The sequence below is a fragment of the Erpetoichthys calabaricus genome, chromosome 10 (genome assembly GCF_900747795.2).
Source record: "Erpetoichthys calabaricus chromosome 10, fErpCal1.3, whole genome shotgun sequence".
NCBI classification, from domain to species: domain Eukaryota; kingdom Metazoa; phylum Chordata; class Cladistia; order Polypteriformes; family Polypteridae; genus Erpetoichthys; species Erpetoichthys calabaricus.
In genome coordinates, this window is record NC_041403.2 from 116529645 (window position 1) to 116551185 (window position 21541).

The 21541-nt window shown below is 40.0% G+C and overlaps 1 protein-coding gene across 3 annotated transcripts; it reads right to left on the minus strand.

The window, feature by feature from the left end:
• Nucleotides 1–1199: 1199 nt before the first annotated feature.
• On the minus strand, nt 1200–21159 carry zgc:114123 (uncharacterized protein LOC569174 homolog). Of its 3 annotated transcripts, none has more exons than XM_051932821.1 (16): nt 20519–21145; nt 14725–14756; nt 13574–13756; nt 12757–12882; nt 12185–12247; nt 11576–11740; nt 11226–11306; nt 7262–7391; nt 6928–7031; nt 6496–6559; nt 5376–5488; nt 4800–4907; nt 4618–4685; nt 3704–3731; nt 3190–3320; nt 1200–1764 (listed from the first exon to the last, which is right to left on the minus strand). In XM_051932821.1, the coding sequence occupies exons 1-16, from the start codon at nt 20754–20756 to the stop codon at nt 1587–1589; spliced, it is 1812 nt and encodes a 603-aa protein (XP_051788781.1). In that variant the 5' UTR covers nt 20757–21145; the 3' UTR covers nt 1200–1586. The 3 variants fall into 3 exon arrangements, 2 of the variants coding, with proteins under 2 accessions (XP_051788781.1, XP_051788782.1); XR_007936082.1 differs by lacking the exon at nt 1200–1764 and adding an exon at nt 4081–4269 and having other exon boundaries at nt 3255–3320; nt 20519–21159; XM_051932822.1 differs by lacking the exons at nt 1200–1764; nt 3190–3320; nt 3704–3731 and adding an exon at nt 4009–4269 and having other exon boundaries at nt 20519–21159.
• Between the last annotated feature and the right edge of the window lie 382 nt (nt 21160–21541).

Here is a 21541-nt window from a genome sequence, read left to right on the forward strand (position 1 = left end):
AAGCACACACTAGGGCCAATTTAGAATCACCAATCCACCTAACCCGCATGTCTTTGGACTGTGGGAGGAAACCGGAGTGCCCGGAGGAAACCCACGCAGACACGGGGAGAACATGCAAACTCCACGCAGGGAGGACCCGGGAATCGAACCCAGGTCCCCAGATCTCCCAACTGCGAGGCAGCAGCGCTACCCACTGCGCCACCGTGCCGCCCCTAAATCTCAATCATCCAAGACAAAAAAAGCTCGACAAGTTCACAGCAACACCAAGTCAATGCTCATTTGCTTCTTTGATGTGAAAGGTGTCATCCACAAGGAATGACAGTGAATGCAGCATTCTACAGGGATGTTCCAAGGTGTTTGCGAAATCAAATTCACCGAACACATCCTCAGATGTGGGCTGACAAGTCATTTCTTTTGCATCACGACAATGCACCAGCTCACACATCTGTGCGCGAATTTTTGGCTTCTACAAAGTTTACTGCCATTTCCCACCCTCCGTACTCCCCTGACTTAGCAGCGTCTGATTTTTTTTTTCTTATTTCCCCAAGATGAAGAGGAGGCTCAAGGGATGCAGATTTGAGATGGTGGAGGAGATCCAAGTGGAAACAATCGATGTCTTGAACACAGACAAAAAACGACTTCCAGAGGTGCTTCGAAAGGTTGAAATCTCGCTGGGATTGGGATATCAACTCAGCAGGTGACTATTTTGAAGGAACTGTTCACCATTAATTTGGTGTGTATGCTTTTAAATAAATGCATTCCGGGAACTTTTGGATCGCACCTCGTACATGTAATAGCAATAGGATGTCGGGGACTAAACGGTTAAGCTATAAACCTTCAAATTAAGTGCAAAAATAAAAACGCATGTAGGAGGAGCATCCTTCAAGGAAATAAGTGACATCTTTTATAAAGCAGTTTAGAAGCTATCAAACCCTCTTAATCATATCAGGGTCAGAGTAGCCGTTATTCCAACAATCTCAATTTTCCATTTTTAGCTTAAAAAAATGGAAAAATTTGAAATAAAAAAAAAAAAAAAAGGACTGCAACAGGATTGGTTTTCCCCTGCTACTATTGACTGTTGATCAGGAAGAGGTTTTAATCAAGTATGCATCAGCACTCCTATGGTGTATTTACAAAACAATTTCAATTTTACCAATTTTCCAACAGATGTATTTGAAAAGGCAGGCATCAGAAATATGTTTGTTTAATATTCACTTTTAAATACAATAAATATAAAAATACATTAAAAAGGCTCACATAAAAAGCTATACAACCAGTACAATTTTGCTATTCCACACAGGACAAACAGAAGTGCATTGAAAACTCAGTGCAGCTTAATGTGAAGATAACCGTGTGAGATCCGATACGGTTTATCCACTTTAATACAGTGCATAATTCCAAAATGAAAACTCAACATGAGATGGTGACATGAGGTGCAAAAGTAAAGTGTTAAGTAGATCTGTTTAGGTGCAAGACATACAAAAATCAACCACTGCCAATACTTGAAAGAAAAAGGGAGCCATTTCGGGGGGAGAGAAAACAAAACAAAAAAAAATTAGAAACGCATATACACATAGAAGGCGGAATTAGATTTCTTTTGTAGGCTTGGATTTAGGAATGGCTGGCAGGATGAGGGAGTCACAGGCATCGAGGAGGAAGTCTTTGCAACCGACGCAGAGCTCCTTACTGTACCAGTCCTTCATGGCCAGTCTGTGGTGCGGGGTAGCTTTGGTAAAACTTTGGGATTCCAGCACTAAAGGGACACTATTAAAACAAACAAATCAGCAACCAAAAAGGCACTGCAAGTAGGTCTGTATCATTTGAAAGGTCTGCAGAACTTCTTTTCAGTAAACCTAGTCTCTTTTTTTTACTATATAGAGACTTTAATAAGGAATCATATCATGCTCACGTCACCACAGTTGCCAGTAGACACATATGGTTCCCCTTCACCAAAACTGCACATATCTCAAGGTATGATGGCACACGTCAGAATAGCAATCATTTCAAATCTGCATACCCAGCAATGAAGGAGCCATTAAGAGATTAAGACGTCAATATGTACAGAAAACTAAGCCTAAAGACAACAACCCAACCCTTTCTCTTAATAGCACATTAGGCCACTATAAACCAACTACCAAGCCAATATCACTTTCTGCTCCTTATACAGGCTAGAGTTTTTTTTGGGGGGGTTGGGTGAAACAAAAAAAAAATACCCAACCACAAGTCACCCTTAATGGCTTGATTTGGAGACCTAGTGTCAGAGCATAACATGACGCATGGTTGACATCTTTCACCTCCTAGTTTTGGCAGTTGCTATGCTAATGCAACCGTCCAATGGCTATGAACAATTTTTCACTAGATCATGCATGTAAAAATGTACCAGATAAAAGCTTTTACTTTGCTTGAACTCTAAATGCCACTTAAATTTAGCAGAGGTTAAAAGAATGGCTGCCAGACGGATAGCTCTTACTCAGATCTAGTGGTGGCGTATAGCCGTTTCAGAAATGCATACCTGTTGCCCAGTCTTCTCAATGCACTTCGATGTCTGGAGCTGGACATTCATTCAGTATACACTAACTAGAATGGCTACACAGGTGAACCCTGTTTGAGGAGAACCAGGGCTTACAATTGTTCTCCAATAATAAGGAAACTCCAGCTACTGCAGCTCACACACATCACTGCTAACAATTGGATCGACCCTAGTGGAGTTGTTGCCCAAAGATCTGTCATGTTTGATTTTGAGGTTCTAAGTCGTAACAATTTACTACCTATAATTGGGGAAAACTTAAAACATGAAGTTTATCAATTTGTTGATCAGATTTCTCTCATTTTGGATGTAGACTTGTGACATTAGGAATAAACAGGTGACAGTTAATCACATAACATCACAAAAGCAAAGCCATTTAGTGGACTGGACTGCATCAGGCGTTTATTAAGCCGACAGATTAGCAGCAAGAGATGGACAAGGGCAAATTCAGAGTGTAATCCACCCTTCCAGGGGCACCCCACCATTTACTCAAGGCACTCTCCCGATGAAAATTTCAGTTGCATTTAATTTTATGCATCTGACAACATGGGATTAACTCATTTATTTGTTCCTTTTGTAGATGCTTCTAAGTGTCATCACAACACTATTAAATTTGGAGACTGGTTGGGGCTTAACATTTCCAAAGACAATTGAATACGCACCTTGAACAGTCCCACTCCCATCTTGCCTTCCAGAAGTTCTGGTTCTGATCAGCCACATCCTCATGGCTGAGAATAAGTCTCTTGAAGAAACTAACTGGAAGATTTACAAAACTTTTAGATGGTAGGAGCATCTAGGGGAAAAAAATAAAACTAACTTTAATGAAAGTCAATCAGTCCTTATCACCAGTATAGAGTCATTATCTGCTTTTACTGCCCTTCAAATAAATGTTATTCTTAATCCGACAGCCCCAAGACTGCTATGGTCCTCTATCTGCTTAGTCTTATCTTTTTCTGTCCATCTCCACCAGTTTCATGTAAAATTGCAAAATAAAAGCTTTCATACTCCATCCTCTAACCTGCACGGACCTTCAGGAAAATTACTCTTTTTGCTTAGAAAAAAATTCACAAGTGCTAGATCTGTAAACCTGCAAGTGCAAAACCTTCACATTCAAGATCACAATCCTGTTAAATGTTAGTGCTAGACAAGATTGGGGGGGCGGAGAGGGAATGATACCTCCAAGCAGCAGTCAGGACACACAACCCTACAAAAAAGGAAACAAAAAACAAATTAAAGTACAAAAGGATCAATAAGACACTGGCTTTACTTTTTAGTGCACAAATCAAGTTGTCAGTCAATCAAGTTACCATTCAGACCTCTCAGCAGGCATAACCAAGAGGCAATCAGGAAATTAACAGGTCAGTTGTGCCCAAGGAGTAAACTATAGACATTTTACACAAAAGCTAGACCGCAACCAGCCCAACCACCTATAAAACTTCACGACCAGCTTAGTTTAGGATTTAAGGCAGCTTGAGCCAAACAATTCTGGGGGCAGTTTGAACACCAACTAGATTTGTTAGTCTGTAAAAAGAAATGAGGATTCTGCCACTAACCAGTTTAATGTATAATCCACCATTTAAGAGGCATCTTTAAAAAAGGTCCACTCATATTTAAGACGATCTCTACAACTCAGAATGAAGATTCTACATCCTGCTCTCAATCCGATCCTCCAGGTAGTGCAACACTTAAATATCTTATACTCCAGTTTGTCTTAGAAAAAGATGGGCCATTCCAATATTAATCTAAAATACAATGGAGTATTGGTTGAAGATTTTCAAATATAGTAATGAATGACTGATTTTAGGTAATGAAAAATTAAAAAGTACCTCCAATCTACCGATAGCATTTGTATACCAGAGGTTTAAATCTCAGGTTTTTTTTTTTGCACTTTCCCTCTTAAAATCATGGTGGCCACACCGATTTTTCTGGATACATTTCCACAGTTCAAATAGACATGGATTTTTCCATCCCCCACCCCAACTACTTCCTGCAACTACTATACACAGTGCACTTACATCACTAATCTAAGTGCTATGAACTCAAAGCATAAACTTGTAATAGTCAGCAGTGTCCCTGACTAGTGTATTTACCTGTTGCAGAAGTGGCAGATATTATGCCAAGTGAAAAAGAGACTTCGCTTAAAGCAGTTGGAACACAGCTAGGAGATTAAGGAGAAAAACCTTATGTACAGATTCTGGAAGGGACAGCTGCAAGCAATACAGATACAATGCTTCTAAATATATAGTATTAAAACATTTTTCCTCCAACTCACCCTCTTATTCCAGCAGCTGCTGTATGAATCCATTACATTTGCCATATCTGCCTTGCGGATATTGAGAACATCAGCGAGAGTAACAGAAGTGCAAGCAGCAGAGTTGTCCTGAAGAATCAAACAGAAAAGCCAACTCCAAGTTATTCAGTCCTCTTAGGGGTCCAGTATCTTTGCACCTCCAAAGCAGTCTAGTATTTGAATTGCAGCAAATTAGCAGCCCAGAAAAACAACCCAACCAAATAAAGGAAGCAAACCACACACACCGCAGTCTACACGGTTAGTTTGTGTGGTGATCGTCCGCTTCAAATTTCTAGGCCTCACCAATACCAAAATCCTGAAATTGGTAGTACAAACCTTGGCTATTGTTAAAGCTCACAAAATGTCTAAAAATTTCTCAAGATGTCCAAGTGAATTAACATTAAAACGACAGGCTGGATGGGTCTTGGAACACAGAGGAGCTATATAAGAAAAGGCAGAGCAGGCACCTGTGCACCTCATAATCACAAAACAGTCTATACACAACAAATTAAATTGGGATTATTGGTGTAATGCCCTCCGATTTTTATTTTCATCTACCTGGTTGAGCTCACTGGTGCTGCTGTCCAGTGATTTCGATCGGCTTCTTTGATCAGAAAGGTCATACTGCAAGTCCAGGGGTGAAGAGGACAATGCAGGGAAAAATTTGAGATCTGAAAAAGCATAAAAAAAAAAACAAAAAAAAACAAAACACAGTTAGACCCTGGACACAACAACTGTGACAAAGATTTACATAAGAGCGCAAAAAAAAAAAAAAAAAAAGTCACAGATGGCAACAGGGTCCATTTCCCAAACAAAAACCACCACCTAGAGTGGTGGGCTAAGTTACTTTTTAAAAGAAATGTAAAGAAATGAAATGGGAAAAATCACACCCTACCATCCAAATACACAGTTTAATAATTCAGTTGCTATCAGATGTTCAGATTCTGCGATTACGGAGCCCACATTGATAACGACTGTTAAAAATAAAGCAAAGATGAATCATGTGGCTTATATAAATGCCGAGACACAAGGCTGCTTAAATAACTGATATGGTGGACTGGTGTTTGAATATTTAATAGAAAAGCTGAATTTGATCCACTTGGATCTCTTGGAAGAGGAAGAGTTTTGTAGGTTGTGAGCATACGACTGAATGACTTCACATGTGGATTGTGCAACACTACCCCAAGGATGTTTTTGATATGGTTTGCAATTATACACCATTGGTCACCAGACTCCTGCTCTATCAGGAACATCTCCATCAAATTATTAGATTAACAATTTTTCTCAGCCATCACCACAAGCCACAGAGTAAGAAACAAAAGTTCGGTTTTCCGTGGGAGTATTCCTTTACTGCCATTTGAACAAGTCACTGTTCTGATCAGGAATATCCAGGTAACCCTAAAGCCCCAATGCCTTTAAAATCTTATCAGTGCAATGCTACAGATGGCTGGAGGTTTTACTGTACATGTTTAAAAAAAATGTAACACCTCACTATTTCACTACAACAAATTTAAAAAGAATTTGAAACTTACTTGCTGTGGTTTCTCATATTTGTAGGATTGTGAAGGGTTTAGAGAAAGAAGAGAACACCAACCTCTCCCACACATACCCACCATAAATCCCCACTGCGAAGATGGACACCACTAAGGCCATGAAGGGTCAGAGTTTAGATGTTCACCTGTGTGGCTGCTCATGTTGTCCGACAATTTGCCATCACTGAACTCAAAGGACGGACAGTTTTCCTATTAATTGAGCGGTAAAGAGGAAAGGGTATATCGAGAGAATTTTAGTTTTTGTCAAGTTGCAGCACTGTATAAACCACAGCTCAAAAAAATCTAAGAATATAAAGTTGAATATGTCAAGAACATTAAACAGACTTTTTGAAAACAGTTGAGCGCCTGGGTAGCTTAATTTCCAAACTATATTTTACTGCACACTTTCATAAATGAAAGCAGTGTAATTATCCAAGGTGATAAAGCATTTTTGGTAAAAAGACTAAAAAGTAGCTATCATGGTATTGGCAGAACAGGTTGCTAAAGTCTTTGGGGTCATAGGGGGAATTTCAGGCCATATCACAATAGAGCAGCAAATCAAATTCTTTAAACTATACCTCTGAATCAAAGCTCCTTAATTGTGGCAGATCTTCAGACAGAGAGTCTTCCTGTGCAGATGAAGAGAGGGAGAAAATGCAGTTTGGGGAAGGCCCGGATGAATCTAGGAGGGGAAAAGAGGTTAAAGAAGGTTTAATATACCAAGTATTTTACTGGAATTTGCCGTCAGTGGTCACTCGGTAGGGATTATTTAACCCCTGGAAATACGCAAATGGGGAATTTGCACTTCACATTAATAAAATGTCTTCAATACTGACTCACACCTGGTTGCTGAGCAAACAAAAAAAACCTCCAGAGCCCATATCCTGTACAGAACCAAAATTTATACTGTGCCTTGATAAACAGCTCTCCTCAATCTTGAAGCAAGAGGTCGCAGCTTCCCAGCAGAGCGGATTTCCATCATGAGACAATGGTGCAGACTTGCTTCGTTACTGGGACGCATTTTTAACCTTCTGTCATTGACCTATGGCAATTGTGAATTGAGGTTTACAAGTAGCACAAAAAACAAGCTTAGAACTACAGGCTTTTGTTTTTTTTTGCTATGAGCTTATTATAAACTACTGTACCCCAAAATGTCATAATACATTCTGTAGATAGTTGCTGAGAGATTAATTTAAAAAAAAAAAAAAAAAAACCATGCCAACTGAAAACAAGTTAAAACAGGGTGCCAATATTTTTTTTTTTTTTTTTTTTTTTTTTTTTAAGGGCAAGTCATACACATGCACATGCACACACACACTTAGCCAAATGGTAACCATTTAAAAAAATAAAATCAGCAACTGTTTTGATAATCTAATGCAAGAAACTGGCCACATGTTGCATTCATTACACAGTGGCAATAGACTAGGTTTGTAAGAGAGGCTACAGGTTGCCAGTAACATCAGTTATAAAGGTAAAGATATTGCAGTTTTAACATATACCCACCCGATACTTGAGAAATACACAGCTACAACTGGCCCACAAATTAGTAAACACTGTAAATACTTTGAATTCGTCATGTACAGTTGAAGTCAGAAGTTTCCATATAATTAGGATGAATTCTTTAAAACTCGCTTTATAAATCCTCCACAGATTTTATATGAACAAACTATAAGTTTGGCTTATCGTTTAAGACATCTACTTTGTGCAGGGCAAAAGTAATTTGTTTTCCCAACAATGTTCACAGGTAGAGTAATTCGCTTTTTGAGTATATCAATTCCAGTGGGTTTACAAGTTTACATACATTTAATATTTGAGAGCATTGCCTTTAAATCTTGTTTAACTCGAGCCAAACGTTTTGAGTCGCTTCCCACTTTCCCCAAGCTTTCCCACCAAGCTACTTACAATACGTTGCTTGAATTCTGACCCATTAATCCAGACAACTGGTGTAATTGGGACAAGTTTGCAGGCCTCCTTGCTCAGGGCTTTGTAATGGCCACTATACCACCTTGACCCTTTTTTCCCTCAAGTCATTTTGCCACAACTTAGCATATGCTTGGGGTCATTGTCCATTTGGAATACCCATTTGCAATGGAGCTTCAACTTCCCTGATGAGCTGGAGATGTTGCTGCAGTATATCTACATACATTTAGGGGCAGAGTGGTGGCTCTGAGGCTAAGGAAAATAGTTGCAGCACAACTTCACGATCATCTCAAACTGAACAATCTGTTTGAAAAGTTTCAGTCTGGTTTTCGCCCTGGCCATAGCACCGAAACAGCCCTGGTCAGGGTCACCAATGATCTTCTGATGACGGCAGATACTGGTTCACCTTCACTACTTATCCTCCTTGACCTGACAGCTGCTTTTGACACAATAGACCATAACATCCTTCTTCACCGCCTGCAATACACTATTGGACTCTCAGGAATTGTTCTAAATTGGTTTACATCATACCTGACGGCAGAACTGAGCATGTCGCCCTTGGCAGCGCAAAGTCCCACACCCACAACGTCGCCTGTGGTGTTCCACAGGGCTCTGTGCTGGGCCCTATCCTTTTTACTATCTACATGCTCCCCCTTGGAACTGTCATTGGCAGACATGGTTTATCGTTCCATTGCTATGCCGATGACACTCCGCTTTACCTCAGGACTACTCCCACCTCCTCTACTGCTCCTCTGCCAACATCTACATTGTCTACCTGCCTGGAGGAGATAGAGGCATGGATGAGGCTCAATTTTCTTCAGTTGAACAGATCCAAAACAGAAGCCATCTTAGTTGGTACATCACATCATCTTCGCTCTTCTACCATCACCAGTATTACTTTCTCTGGCCAAAATATTCCTCTTTCCACATCTGTTACTAATTTGGGTGTTAGAATGGACTCCCAACTTACTTTTGACACCCACATCAAATATCTCTGTAAGTCATCTTTTTACCATCTCAAGAACATCGCCAAACTCCGCCCATTACTCACCCTGGCAGATGCAGAGAAGCTCGTCCATGCCTTTGTCTCTTCCAGGCTGGATTACTGTAATGCACTCCTCATTGGGATTCCTGGCAAGAGTATCCAGAGACTCCAGTATATTCAGAACAGCGCTGCCAGGATCCTGATGAGGGTGCGAAAGTATGATCACATCACCCCAATCCTGAAAACCCTTCACTGGCTCCCTGTTTCATTCAGAATAGAGTACAAGGTCTCCCTTCTTACCCATCAGTGCATTTATGGACATGCCCCTCTTTATCTACAGGAACTCCTTACCCCCCATAACTCCTTACGTTCCCTCCGCTCTGTACTCACTAACACTCTTCAAGTCCCCAGAACTAAGCTCAGCAGCATGGGTGACAGGGCGTTTTCATCGGTGGCGCCGAGGCTGTGGAATGCCCTCCCTGATTACCTGAGAGCCCCACAGTCGACTGAGGCCTTTAAGCGAAACCTAAAAACTCATCTTTTTAGAAAGTCATTTTGTTAAAGTATTTTATAGACTCTTCTGTTCTTTTTTATTATTCTATTTTTACTCTGTAGCACTTTGGGATTGCTAAAATATAAAGTGCAATATAAATAAAATTTATTATTATTATTAAAAAGGCCACTGCTCTGCTGGGCCCTTGAGCAAGGCCCTTAACCTGTAATTGCTCCAGGGACGCTGTACAATGGCTGACCCTGCGCTCTGACCCCAAGGGATATGTGAAAACTACCAAATTCCTAATATGAGAAATTGTATAAGGCGAAATAAAAAAAAAAAAAAAAAAAAAAAATTTCCTTCATGATGCTATTTTGTAAAGTGCACCAGTCCATCCTGCAGCAAAACACCCATACAATGTAATGCTCCCAACCCCACCATGCTTGATGGTTGGGTTGGTGTTCTTAGACTTGCAAGCCTCACCCTTTCTTCCAAATGATGGTCATCATGGCTAAAAAAGTTTGATCTTGGATTCTTCAGACCAGAGGTAATTTCTGCAGTAAACAAGATTTGCCCCATATGCCATTGCAAACTGCAGTCTGGCTTTTTTGGCCACTTTGGAGTGGTGGCTTCTTCCTTGCTGAGCAGCCTTTCAGGTTATGTCAATATAAAGACTGGATATAGAGACTTTTCTGACTTTCCTCCAGCATCTTCACAATGTCCTCTACTTTGCTGTTCTGGGACCGAATTGCACTTTGTGCTAAAGTACATTCTTCTCTAGGAGACAGATTACATCTCCATCTGAAGCACCACATCGGCTGTGTGGTCCCATGGTGTTTATACTTGTGTATGGTTTGTATAGATGAACATAGAACCTTCAGGCATTAAGGGTGAACCAGGTTTGTGGAGGTTCACAATTTCTTTTCTGAAGTCTTGGAGGATTTTGATTTCCCAATTATATCAAGCAAAGAAGCAGATTTTTTTTATGGCAGGCCTAAACATATATCCACACAACTCCTCCTTTCGGCTGCTCCAGTTAAGGGTTGCCACAGCAGATCATCTTCCATATCTTTGTCCTCATGACTCCAAATAGCTTCTGATAGCCAATTAGCCTAATTGGTCTAATTACCTAAAGTCTGTAATTTTCAAAGCTCTTTAAAAAGGCACAGTTAAAGTGTGTATAAACTTGTGACCCACTGAAATTGCAATATAGTCAATAAAAGTGAAATACCCTGCTAACTGATGGAAAACACACTTTTGCCCTGCACAATGTAGATGTCTTAAATGATACGCCAAATTTATTGACCGTTTAGTATAAAATCTGGAGGGGTTATAAAGTCAGATTTAAAGAATTTATGCTTAGTGTATGTAAACCTCCGACTTCAACTGTACATAGTGCAAAATTTCCTTTAGGCATTGCATGGTAAATGCAGTCTACATTGCTAAAGTATTCTTTCCAAAACAATGTTCCAACTTACTGGCCTTAAAGAGGAACTCTGATGAAGGTAGTCCATAAATCCTCTGCGAGGACTCATCTGTCGCTGTAGATTACCAACTGTCTGAAATAAATTCTGCTCATCAGTCATTAATGCTTGGCTTGTTATAGAACCTCCCATGATCATTATCTCCTCAAAATCATTCCAGTGACAATCCTACTACAATTTCTTTCAACAATCTCATATTAAAAAGTTACATTCTACTGAAAATGACCACGGAAAATCCAATGACGTAAACTAAATTTTGGCTGATGTGGTCCTTTGACAAGTCAAAAAAAAAAATAATTTTTTACTTCCCATCAACTTCAGCAGCTCATGGTACACTTTCTTACCTTCACTTTGCGTAATGTATACCTCTTGCCCCGAATGTCATTTAATAGCTTTTCAAAAGGAGACAGCTCCACTGGTAAAGGTGTACTGGAGTTTGGATACTCCTTCCTCGACCGCAGCCGTACACCCTTGCGCAGCTCATCAATCACGTACTTCCAAGAAAAAACCTGCACCACAGATTTATAAAAACACATACTAAAGAGTGCCTTAAACAGAGGCAGACATGGCTTTTCATATAGATATACACACCCACTCTCACCTGCATAATTATCACCAGTATCCAAGAACTCAAAGCTTTAATAGGTAGGGGGTGAGAAGCCACACTACTATTCAAAACACTTCATTTTTGAAGATCATCACAGATTTTTTAAAAAGCTACCATACCATTCATTCAATTCATTAATAGGAATATGACTCAAGAACACAATCCCCTTTTCAAATCTACATTAACACAATTTAAAGTAATTTAAAGTAAGTATCATGTTAGGAATTCACCTTCTAGTAAGCACTGTATAGAACGAACAAGGTTGTTCCCAAAAATTAAAAAAGTTCTCACAAATATCACTTGTTCAAGACCATCAGGCTTTGTATGAAAACACAAATTTGAATACCCAGTTAGCACCAGCAGGAGCCACTCTAGTGTTTTCTGGAATACTGATCAGCTTCTGCAAGGTCTAAAACGGAAAAAACAAACCTTGCTATTTTAACAGGGATAAAGAGAATAAAAGCAATTTACAAAATGCACTGCACTACAGAGCCCACACAAATATACGAGAATGCCCAATACATACATAAATTAAGTGCCAACTTCAATGTTCACATCACAAAGCATGTTTAGGCAACTAAGCCCAACTGTGTAAAAAATGCTGTATAATAAGCATTTAAAAAAAAAAAAAAAACCCACCCACCCACACACGTATACCGAACACATACAAAACAGAAGAAGTGGTGCCCTGTTTGTATGGTAGCTTTAATATAGCACACATTTGGGGTGTTATACTGTAAACAAGTACTTTAAAATGTGTGGGGTTGAAGTAGCTTTAAACTTTGCTCACATACTTTGTCAGCTTCTTTAAAACAAAATACATTTGCTTTACATTTTTATATACAAGCTACTAAACTAAATCATTGATTTGTGAAGCACCTTCAAAAGTTATAGCTGGAACCCAAACGTAAATCATACCTTTTTTGTATTCTGAATTTTATTAATATATTGGCAGAGGTCAATGGTCTCGGCAAATAAAATTGAGCAAATAGCCCGGTAATGATGTTCAGCTTTTGCTGGACTGTATAGGCGTGCTTCACACACCTGCAATAAAATAATGGTTACATTACAACTAGATTTCTAATAAATGAATACTAAATACATTGGTACCCTTCCCATTCCACCAAGTACCAAGCCACAGCACAACTATTTACAACCCCAAAGACAGAAAAGGAGGGAAGGGGGAAATTGTTTCATCTGTCAGCTACTCCGTTCAAAAGGGTTAATCTAACAGTCCACACCTGAACACACACAAGTCTTAGGTAGCCCTATTGGTCCATTCATCATCATAGCCATTGTAACATGCAACAAGTCAAACAAGCTGTTGTCTCATGTTCTTGTACGACTATGTGGAGACTAATCAATGTTTCATAAGCAGTCTCAAGTCACTATACATTTTAGCCACCATTCCTATATTTATGCAACAGGTTTCACCATACAGGGTACAAGATACCAATAAATTTGTACAGTGTACAATTTCTGTATATTTGGTAACAGACATTTGGAGCTCAGCATTCACTACCAAGACTGTTTCACGAAGTTTGCATAACATTAAAAGACACATTGTTAAATAAGATTTCTTGGCATTTATGCAGTAAAGAATATTACACAAACAATCTGCCAAATCTAGAGACAAAGCATATGAATATCTTTAAAGATTAGGCTTTAAATAGTTAAAATTTATAGACTTGTACTAGTCTGATTTAAAGTGGAAAAACTCCTGACAAATGATCACCTGAGCCACTTCATAAAAAGTGCTTATGGGCTGCACAGGTTCACCAGGTGTTCTCTGGTTGGCATGTAACTTCGTCATCTGGTAAATGAGACTTTCCAGCATCTCTCCAAGATTCCGTTCAACATCTTCAGCTAAACCCCAGTCCAGGCCAGAGTAGATTAGCCTGCCCAGATAGTCAACAGCCTAGAAGAAGTTTGGCACAAAAGGAAGAGAAAGTGAATGAACAGACATTAGCAAAATTATATTAGAATACGGACTAACCATGAAAAAACATTCCATTCAGAGATGGTAAAAATAAATAAATAATAAAAATTAGGACTTGACAAGAGGTCTTGCATATTTGTGAATGAAACTCTACAAATTGTTATCTACAGTATCTTAGTCCAGTTGGTTTCTCAATAGAGACAGAAAACTGTTTCAGGTTGTCAATTTAGATTAATTATTAATTCCATGGGGAAATTCAAATGCAAGCTGCAGCAGAGGCAAAAAAACAAGGAAACGGACCTCACAGGATAGATGCATTCAATTAAACAAAAAAAAAAAAAAAAAAAAAAACTAAACAAACTTGACAAGTACATCGGGAGAAGCACGGAATTGCCCGATAGCAGTGGGTAGAAAAAGTTTCCCCAGAGGTGCTTCTTAGCACACTGTGGTGAAATGAGCCCATGGCTAAGTGTTCCAACACAGCATTGCCAGGAGGGGATTTTACAGGATGGCATCCACTGTTCTCATCGTCTTTTCCACAACAGCTTCCAGTGTATGCAGGGTTAACCCTGTGAAAAGCAGGCTTTCCCCGATAGGTTTGTTCAGGCATTGTGCTTCTTTTGTGCTCATGTTGCTTCCCCAAGAGACTGCAGCATACCATACTGACTACTATGGACTGGTAGAAAAAGTGTGCAGCAAGCTGCTGGATCATCAAAAGACCCATGTCTCCTTAGAAAGTACTCTTCTGGCCCTTCTTGTTCAGTGTGCCACGTTGTCAGACCCATCCAGTTTACTTATGTGAACGCTGAGATTTACCAAGTTCTTCTAGATTAAGTTTATAGCCCCATACACCAAAATATGAAAACTACCTAAGCACAATTTCCAAAAAAGAAAAAATATATTTTAAACGCATTAACAGACAAAAATGATCAGTTTAACACAATTACCTGATCTTCTGTCAGCAACTCAATACCTTCCCCTGCAAAACAAAAATTGATATTTACAAGAGCATAAACCATGCCACTAATCATATTTAAGTATGTTTGATAATTCTCCAAAAAACTAATTTATAATATAAATCAACCACTGCAAGCACAAGGCAGAGTGTTATGCAAGTAAATTGTATATTGTGCAGCTTAAAGTGGGCTCAAGGGCTCTGTTCAACCGTCTATCAACATGAGCTCTTGAAACAAAATTGTTTCTCTTCTGCCATCTTATTTATAGCCATTTAGGTTTTTTTTTTTTTTTTTTAATTAAGCATACAACAGATTTATTATTTCAAACTATTTTCAATAATATATACTGCCTAAAAAAAAAAAAAAAAAAAAAAAAAAAAAAAAAGGGAACACTTAAATCACACATCAGATCTTGAACAAAATACTCAAGTAGGAAATCTTTACCGAGTAATACGGTGTAATTCATCAAGAACAAAATGATACAAGTGTCAATGGAAACCAAAAATCACAAAAATATTGAGGGCGGGATTCAACAGCACACCGAAATATCAGTCATAAATTGACGTCAGGTTGATCCAACTTACATGAATTTCAGCACAGCAACTCATAATGTGACTCCGTAGTGTGTATGGCCCCACATGCCTGTATGCACTCCTGACAATGTCTGAGCATGCCCTTGATGAAACGGTAGATGGTGTCCTGGGGAATCTCCTCCCAGACCTGAATCAGGCTATCAGCGAGCTCCGCAACAGTCTGTGGCGCTACTTGACGACAGACGCACAACACCTCAGAAGTTCTCAATTGGATTCGGATCTGGGGAAATTGCGGACAAGTCAATGGCATCTATGCCTTTGTCACCTAGGAACTGCCTACACACTCTGGCCAGGCCAGGAATTGCCCTGCACCAGGAGGTACCCAGGGCCTACAACACCAGTGCAAGGTCTGACAATGGCTCTGAGTATTTCATCCTCATTTCATGTACCATTTAAAAAAAAAAAAAAAAAAAAAAAAGCATCTCATGACCTGTTTTTACATTCTGCTAATTGTATTCAAACAGTTTTAAAGTTGGACAATCATTTGGTGCGTCAGGTTCATCATATCAGAGCTCTCCAGGTATAGGCAAGCCACGATTGTGTGGCTCATTATGCAGTACGCTACATGCTTGCATAATACAACACACTTTCTGTGGACTAAGACCGCACATTAGAGTGCAAATGCTTCGTATTTACATAAGCAAATTCATTGTTTGAAGGTGCCTTTATAGTGTAGTGTCGGTGCAGAGTGCCGCAACAGATCGATTCTCCTTTCTTTACATGGCTCTTTAAGAGGACTCGCTATTCTTAAAAAGGATTGTTGCCATTTGCCACACTAGTTTGAAAAAGCAACTGTACGGAACTGCCATTTTTATCAGCTCTCCCGCTACAGACGATAGCGATTCTGTGATGCCAGCTCCTTCTTTTGGCGATTCATCCCTGGCTAATGTAATTTGTCCAGCATCATTGCAACAGCAATGTGCATGCAGTTGACCACCTTTTACATTTGGAAAACTGGACATTGTTACAAATTGCACTTCAACCACAGTGCAAGGAAATCTTGTATCTGGATGACAAGTGGATAATACCATCCCATACAGCTAGCATGACACGATTCAGTGAGGTTTGTGAAATAACTGATCAGTCAGCAAGTTCATGGCGAAAAGCTCCTGTGGCTAAAAACCGGAGGGTGGACAGGACTTGCAAAGGAGCAGGTAGAACAATTCCTTAATGTCTGCCTTTGTAAAGCCAGTGCCAATACAACACACATCTCCAGGAGGATAGCTCTTGGAAACAAATCTACTTTAGAAACCAGTCATCTATAAATATGCTCTTTTCTAATTCTTCCATTTGTGACGTCTTCCAACACTAAAGCAGCTATGGTAGTTGGAATGGTCTGGCCATTACGTGCACCAATATATTGTTACAGATTACAATCAAGTGAATTAAATTTGTAAAAAAGATATACAATTAATTGTTATATTTGATAAATCCCATGTCATTGACACTGGATGCCACCAGTTTGCAAAACTGAGCAGAAAATTGTGTATGCACGGGGCGATGCCGCCATGAAAATGTGTGGCTTTACAGCTAGTTATACACTTCAAAGTATGTGTGGAAATGTACATACTGTATGCACCACTTATGCAAGAGGCCCTTGAAATCCAAGGATCACAGGATTTTGTCTTATTAGATTGCCCAGCAAATATAATATTAAAGTATGCAGGAAGGGGAACCCAACGACACCCTCATAACCTACTATGTACACCTAACCGAGGTTTATTTTTTGCCAGGTATGCTGCCAACTGGAGTTTGCTTACCTCTTCTGTTCGTAACTGCACATACCAGCATGAGAATATTAATGGGCATACATTGTTAGAATAATTCTATACAATCAGTTTGGAATTCCTGTTTTACTGCACGACAATTTGTGTGTTACTTGAAATTTTTTACTTGTAAACCTGTTACAGCACTCTGATCCTATAACCAACAAAAATATAAACTGAAATCAAAACAATTTCACAGATAGTTAATGCATACATTTTCCTTACAACAAAGTGTAATCTACGTATGACACCGGTTTTAATTTGTTCCATTGTATTTATTCCAGTAGGGAAATTGTCTTTTTGCACAACCTTTGGAGGTCAGAGCACAGGGTCAGCCATTGTACAGCACCCAGGTTAAGGGCATTGATTTAGGGAGTTTTCCTACAGGTGCTACAACTTAGGCTTGAGCTCTTTGCTTAAACCATGGCACTCCATGACTGTTTGAACACCCACTTCAGAATAATGATATCAATTGCATGATGGAGTCAACGTTTGCAAGTTAAAGTTATAGGAGTACAGTATATGGTTCTCAGCAGTTAGAAATAAGTTCAATTAGATTAACTAAAATGAACTTGTCCTTGGTAATGGTTTGGTAATTTTCTAATTGTCTATAAATCAAATTACTACTGAACAAAAAGAATGCACTGTATGAAAAAGCCGTTACCTACACACCTCATTGTTCCAAAAAAAAAAAAAAAAGAGACTAAGTTTTGCTTTTCCATTCAAACAAAACCACTAATACCACATCACACCACCAGAAGCCAGTACAAAGCTAAATGGCCAGATTCCAGTAGTTCATCAGTTACAAACAGGACCGAAACACAAAAGGCAAGAAACTGATATTTGATGTTTAACCACATACTGTGGAAAATAAATGCGTGACGGTTATTGACCTTAGTAGTTTCTCGATTAAACTCTCCGATACCTTAGGAAACCATTATGACTGCCAGATTCCTTTAATACACCGTCAAGATTTGGCCCCTGAAGAAGCTGAAATGGCCAGTTCCAGCCTGTCATTGCACCCTGGGTTTTGAATATCAAGTATCTGTCAGTGCACATTTGGGTCTTTTAAAATACAGACATGAACCCCAAGCTATTTAGTAGCATTTTAAAATCTAGAATTCTGTAAAGCCTCTTTCTGGACACATTTCTGTTCAAAGCTAATTCTGCTGCTGAAAAGAATGGAAAGGTTCTCTTCTGTGAGATAATCACATCATCACTAATCTTCATTAGAAAACCGACTAAGTGCTACCTACAAAAGTTACAAACAAACTAGTAATAAATTGAAGAAAACCACATACAGCACATTCATTTGCTGATCCCACATTTCTTTACAGCAACAGCCTAATCCCCCAGAATCAAGCAGAAAAACACTTGATGACACATGTATCCATCATGACTCATCTATGACTCAGACTGGACAATCTAAAATCACCAGTTAGTTACAGTAATTTAAGAAGAGCTCCCTCTCCCTCTCTACCAGAAAATAATTCCAGGAGCACCCAGCAGAAAGCTCTCAGGTAGAGGAGGAAAAAAAAAAAAAAAAGTTCACAATCTTAGAAATTTTAATATCCGAGGTCTGAGAATCAATCATGGAAACTAATGTGGCTGTAAATGTAATATACATCCATTCACTAAAGAGGATTAGAATCTAATCGGCAACGTCTGTAAAAGGCAGGAACCAGGAGACCAGGCCATCACAAGCGACGCAAAAGGGACATGAAAACCATTTAAATGTTTGTTGTTAACCTCACACAAACAAATCAGAACCTCCCCTACACCAACTATTAATGTGTGTTTTAAGCTTTGATTGGATCCACAACTTAAAAATAGTAATTGCTTTTTTATATGTAGTGCTTCTCTTACCTACCCGAAGCACTTTACATTGACAATGGGGGAACCACTTCAACTAGCACTGATGTGTAGCATTTACCCAGATGGGCCAGCAAACATTTTTGCCCCAGGGATCATCAGAAAACACACTGATGTCTTTGAAAGATACCCAGGGAACTTGTATGCCCATCTAAAGTCAGGACCTCTGTCTTACAGCTCATCCAAAAAGATAGCACAGTGTCCACACCATTGCACTGGGATCCACACACAGACCACTGGGTAAAGTGTCCACCAAAACATCTGCCAGCTGCAATGCCAACCTTTCCAAGATGGTCTCCAATCCAAGTGCTGGTTAGACCCAAACATGCATAGTTTCAGGTGGATTACCCATCCTGAAGTACAGGTGGTATTTACACTTGGCCATTAGATGCATCTGCAGTACTCAAAGTGTCCAGATTGAGATCTTAAATCACTTAAGAGAAAAAAATATCCACTTTTGCCAACATGGTTGTACGTAAAACAGAAAATGCATTTGCATTAACACGTGTTGAGCGTTCATTTCCGATCGCCTTTGAATGTCATCCCTGGGACCTCAACATAATCCATTTAAACCTGGTTTTCTATACAAGAGAAAAAGGTGTAAAAATCATTTACCGAATGACGAATTGGCCACTGAAAACTTTTGCTAAATGACAATAAAATTAGGCTGGAGACAAATATTCTCCGCAAGGAGGGCATGCGAAATGCTGACCTATCACTTCGCCCCTGTGCCGCTTTACTAAATCAAATCGCAGCTACAGTCTAGACTGCCAAAGAAGCCCCGAAGGACCTCACCTGATGACACAATCGTGGCAGCCACTTTAAAACGACTTGCTGTCACAGCTCTGGCAGCATCAGGACTTCCCGTCTTGTTTTACCCAAGCCTCCCTTATCGACTGATTATTCACGAAAACAGTCATCGGTGAGACGTAAGGAGAGCCGTGGATCTTGTTGGAGCGCCAGGCGTGGGCGCAGAAACAGATGCGGCGCACACAAACGATCGGCGGCGAGCTCGACGCACCTGAAGACGACTGCACAGCACCGCTTGGCTCCCGTGTAGGCGATGCATACAAATTAAAGTCCACCATTTAAATAAAAAAAACACCATACACTTGCGCAAGTTGACAGTCCCTTTGAAATCCTTCTCATTATTACCTTAATTCCTCAAACTAGCATTGAGACCATTCACAAAAACACACATTTATTTAAAGAACCCAATTCATTTTAGCAGAGAGAAAGATGAGAAGTCGTTTCTCTACCGCTGCGCGAAAGACCATCATTCGGTTTTCTCCTAAATACTTAAATGTTTTATGAATTAAGAAAAAAGATGAGCACGCACTGCTTTCTAAAAGTTGGGTTAACGCCATCCCATACCTGTTGCCACAAAACCGTGCCCACCAGCGGCGACGCCATCCCTCGCAACAAACACAACCTACGCACGCGTGTTGTCTCGCGGCAAGGCGCTCAATCTTGCCTTTCTGAGAAGAACCAGGCTTTTCTTCGGCACCGTTTACCATAGTGAAAGACTATGCAGTAATAAAAAGGGTTCCTTACGAGAAGCTTCCTCCGTTTTTAAGTAGACTGTGCCATCCTTCCTCACCAAGACGCTCTCGGCCCCTCGCAGGCGGAGGGGCTTCCAGGAGCCGTGCCGGTGTTGCTCGTTGATCATCAGGCAGCAGAGCTGATAGCACAGAGCCCACGCTTGCTCCTCGGTAAGGGGATGCTCTTGTAACTCCAACAGCTCCCGCAAAGACAGCTGGCACACCGACGGGCAATACGCCGGAATCTCCATCTTGCTCAACTGTAACAGACTACACCTCAACTCACCCTCTTTCTCCTTTTGTTGTTGCGGTTTAATATTGTACTGTGATTATCTATTGGGTAAAACATGCACTTTTTGAAAATGCAGTGAAACCGATTAATGGAAGCGTTACACTCAAGGACTGGCGCTCCGTTGCCGCCTTCACAGAGAAGAAAATAAACGGCGACGCGCAGCGCACTCCCGTGCGACTTTGGGGATTAAAACGAGACAAACTTCGAACGTGAGCAACACCAAACTGGTGATAATAATTACTTCGAATTGGTGACTAGACATCAATTAGTGAACTGGGCCTGCGATCTTTAATCCCTTCTCTCATTTACACTTAGTTAAAACGTCCATCACCGGCGTTACGTACATTCAATGATCAACTAGTCCTTTTCAAATCAAATAGCCGCTTGTTCGCATTTCAAGTGACGGGGCGTGACGCACCCTCTGATTAGCAGTGGACAACCGGTGGGCTGAACGCTATAAAATGTCCACCGTAAGCGGGTCTCGGCTTCTTTATCAAATATAATTTTTAGGAATATAATTTGTGCCGATTACGGACTGTTCTGTATATTCGCCAATCGAACCCACCTCACCGCTTGGAAAGGCAAAAATTACGGAGATCTGCTTTCTTCACACTTTTCATACAGTGGATGCTTTTCGAGGGGTGGGTTTCACCGGTGGCATTAGACGTTTCACTGGGCCTGCTCTCCTGCTTTCTAACCAATTGATTAATTAGCGGTCCAAGTTGAATTGAAAGAGCTTCTTGT